Raw genomic sequence first — 3777 nt, 5'->3', positions numbered from 1 at the left:
AGGTGGGTGGGGGGGGGGGGGGGGGGTGTTAGGGACTTTGTCAGTGCACAGGTGCATATAGGATGAGAGAACAACGCTGGTGCACACCAGTGCCTCACCATAGGTTTTTTGGGCCCTAGAGAAATGCCAGTTTTGCGCAAGCCTTGACGCCACAAAGCAGGACAACCTGGCTCCGCCACAGGCATGAGGGGAGTAATATAATCAAACTAAAGCCAACCAAGACAAGAGCCCAGGATGAGAAAGATGAAGAAAAAGCCAGAGTAAGGCAAAAGCAGCAGCAATAGAAACACTTCATGGTAAAAACAGATTTTAAAGGCATGGTCCCTCCACACAATGTGCACTGCCAAACCAGAGGGGACTACCATTATTGGCAATATTAAGGTAACAGAGCCAACAAACATTTGGCAGTGTCAAAACTGGACATTGTTAATGTTTTGATCACTCTTGTTAGACAGAAGACATTGTGATGTGTGAGCACTAGGCTTCAAAGGAGGACTGGAATGAGATCATTGCAAAAAAGAAGCAGGGAAAAAAAAACATTTCCAAAGTCTTGAGCAGGTGGCCACTGTTTACAAGGCTAAAGTGTGCAAATTCAGAAAATGAACACTGTTATGAGTAGCCTCCTATGAGACAATGATGCAGTCTGCAAGTGTTGTCTGATATCTAACTTAATGGGCTGAATATCAGGAATACAATTTTCACTTCTAAATGTATCCCGTTTCAACCGTAGCCACACAAAACACCCATCTAACAGCTGAGATTAGTGTCATGTTTGATATTCTTTTCAGACAGTGGACTAAAGGAAGGAGCCCTTAAACTGTACCAGGCTCATTTCAGTGAAACGATAGGCCTGGTTTTTTCCAGTAGAGGGCAGCAGACGCACAACTGGAAAACCACTTCCATACAAGCCTTGGTGTTATTCCTAATAATTAATCCAAACTACTACACTATTCACCCAAGCCTCCTCCAGCAGTCTTAGAGTGAACTGTTCAAATCATCCAGCACTGTCCACCAATGATCCACCCTGAGCAGCTTGTTGCCATGTTTGTAAAACACCGCCAGAACTTTCAAGGCTTCTGTGATATGTTTTAGCTTTGTGCACTCACTGAATAGAAAATCACAGCCATAAACAATTATTTATTCTTTGGCCTGGAGTATGAACAAAAAGCTCATTTATGTAGCCCCCAGTAGCACCAGCTGGCAATGAAATTAGGTTTGTGCTCAAGGAAGACAAAAACTAGATAGAATTTGACTGATTTGTGAGGCAGCAACATGATGCGGTAGACCAAAGTTGCCAGAGCTTCATGTAATCGAGGAAGTGCTAACTTAGCCTATTCTACCTTAGCACCAATTCTACCTCCAGTGTGTCAGTACGGACAGATTTAATAACAAAAATTAAAAACATCCTGTATAATGAAAATGCATGGCATGTCATTATGGTGCTTAACTGTGGCCCGAATTTCACAGTCAATGCTCATGCTAACAAGATAAACAAGAGAGTTTTCCAGTAGGTATCCACATCCCCCATACATGATTGGTCAATGCCGGATGATGTCACCATACGGTGTAGTGAAAGCTGAAGCAAATCCAACTTTTTTGCCGCACAGGGTTGCGTCATTTTGTCAGAGCCCCCTGCGGTGCCAATAGCGGCTACAGTGAATGTAAGCCCTTACAGAACTGAATGGAGAGAGCTGCATTTTTTTCACACCTTTGAAACCCAGTCTGAAGAAGAAGCTCATGCATAGTTCATGCACAGTTATAAGGTCTGAAGAGACTCATGTGAAATCATATAGGAGAGAAGCCACTCAGTTGAGTTTGTGGCAAAACCTTTTAGTGCATGGATATTGTTGTATTTTACTGCACATGATAATTTATACTCATGAAAGTAGAACTGCAGTAACATTCATCTTGTAATGAATAAAACATTTCAAAATGCATCTGCATTTTGTTTTGCACATTGTGACTTTCAGTTGAATAAAACACCATTTTACCAGTCATATAATTTGTCATTGAAGATTTCTTTAAAAAAAAGTTAAAATATTGTCTCATCTTGTTCTTTTGGAGCCAATATCACATCTCATCTCATGAGTGTGGCATCACACCCTTAAATACCACTAGGTCATACCTTCTTTACTGGTGACGTGGGGGTTGTCTCCTGGTTGGTTGGACTAGTTGGAGGTGAAACGGTGATGCTGGATGGTGCTGGCACTGTGCTGTTGCTCACCGATGCTGAAGGCTTGGTCTTCTCTGGAGGGGTCAAAAATGTTCTCAGAGTTATTTTTTTGTTAACATTCAACAATTAATGAAAACGGCCATCTTAAAAAACAGTTAAAACACACTCAGCAAATAATACACATACACTATAGGAAATAAAGGTCTGATGCGGTGACTGTGTTGATGCTTGTCAGTTTGTGAACATGTAAAAATTTAATTCTGTGAGTAATTTAAGTGCCTAGCAGTATGTGGGTTGGCTTTAGACATTATTTAGTGATAACACACGCCTGCTCCAGTACCTGCTTCAGTCTCCGACTCGGAATCTTCTTCCTCCTCTTCCTCACTGGAGCAGCTTGATTCATCTTTCTTCCCCTCCTCCTCTTCATCCACCTTCTCCGGTTCTAAGGTCTCAATGCGTGGGGCAGTCTTTTCTGGCTCCAGAAGCAGTGTTTCTTTGCTGTAACACACACACTTAACACCATTAGTACAGAAACACTGCATGAGTGTCATACAGTATGTTGGATTGCAAGTGATAAGGCAAAGATACAGAGGCAGAAAATAAAACCTTCAGAGTTTATGTTGTGCCGCAGTAATCCTAAACCTCATTTAGAAGACAGCGAATTCTTGCCATCAAGCCATCTACCTTTTGAGTGGTTTCAGTGACTGGTTGTTATCCCCAGTGGTTGTTGTTTCAATCAGAGGAGATTTCTTAACACCTTTCTTCTCACTCATCAGCTGGAATAAAGGAAACAGAAATGAAAAAACAAAAAGGCATAAAAAAAAAAATCTGATTCATGCATTTTCACAGATGCAGATAGGTCCTCATCCAATCAGCAGTCACACTGACTTACCAGATTTTGTTTCTTTTGCAGTTCTTCCAAGTATCCCAGAACATCTTCATCTGCTACATCAAAAGCAGTCTGGCCCTGAGGGGGAAGAAATAAAATATACATAGTTTAAAAACATGGATTACACAACACGTAATATCAAGACTCCTGACAGTATAGTTGTTTTTGGCAGCCCGTTTTAATTTTAGTCTAGTCTTTGTGTGAAGCTGCCATTTTAGTTTTTATTAGTTTGAGTCAAGTTCATACTCTTTTTAGTCTAGTCAAGTTTCAGTCAACTAAAAGTCTGAGCATTTTAGTCTTATTTTAGTCAGAATTATCCAGGACTATTTTCACCCAGTTTTAGTCGATGAAAACTGATGACATTTTGTCTAGTTTTAGTCAATGAAAATTGTATTTTAGTCTCTTTTTAGTAATGCTAGGGCTGGGTGATATGGCAAAAAATAAAAATTAGGTTTTTTCATAAAATGTGACCGATTCACGATTTTGATTTTTTTTTTTTTAATGTGTAACTAGCCAACTTAAACACAAGTACAACAACATGACTGAAGTAACATTCTCTTTTTAAGTAACTTGAAAAACTATCAGTTTAAGAAACATTGTATTTTAGTGTGCATGCCATACATAAATTGCTCAAAAAGGTGTAAATAAATGTAAAACAAATTCTCTAATGAAATGTCTTTGCAGCTGAATTAAATATGAAAGTAAATATTGAATT

The 3777-nt window shown here is 39.6% G+C and overlaps 1 protein-coding gene across 5 annotated transcripts in view; it reads right to left on the bottom strand.

Annotated features, from left to right (window-relative positions):
* The window catches only part of ppp1r12a (protein phosphatase 1, regulatory subunit 12A), a 53845-nt gene that overhangs the window by 18697 nt on the left and 31371 nt on the right, over positions 1–3777 (bottom strand). For all 5 annotated transcript variants that reach the window (XM_020613637.1, XM_020613640.1, XM_020613638.1 and 2 more), the window contains exons 6-9: positions 3066–3140; positions 2858–2949; positions 2514–2671; positions 2126–2247 (exon numbers count right to left, since the gene is read on the bottom strand). In XM_020613637.1, coding sequence (XP_020469293.1) covers positions 2126–2247; positions 2514–2671; positions 2858–2949; positions 3066–3140 — 447 coding nt within the window. The remainder of the gene's footprint in view (positions 1–2125; positions 2248–2513; positions 2672–2857; positions 2950–3065; positions 3141–3777) is intronic.

The sequence above is a fragment of the Monopterus albus genome, unplaced genomic scaffold, assembly GCF_001952655.1.
Source record: "Monopterus albus unplaced genomic scaffold, M_albus_1.0 scaffold136.1, whole genome shotgun sequence".
Lineage (NCBI taxonomy): Eukaryota > Metazoa > Chordata > Actinopteri > Synbranchiformes > Synbranchidae > Monopterus > Monopterus albus.
Note: the sequence above shows the minus strand (reverse complement) of the source record. Positions and strands in the feature narration are given on the sequence as shown.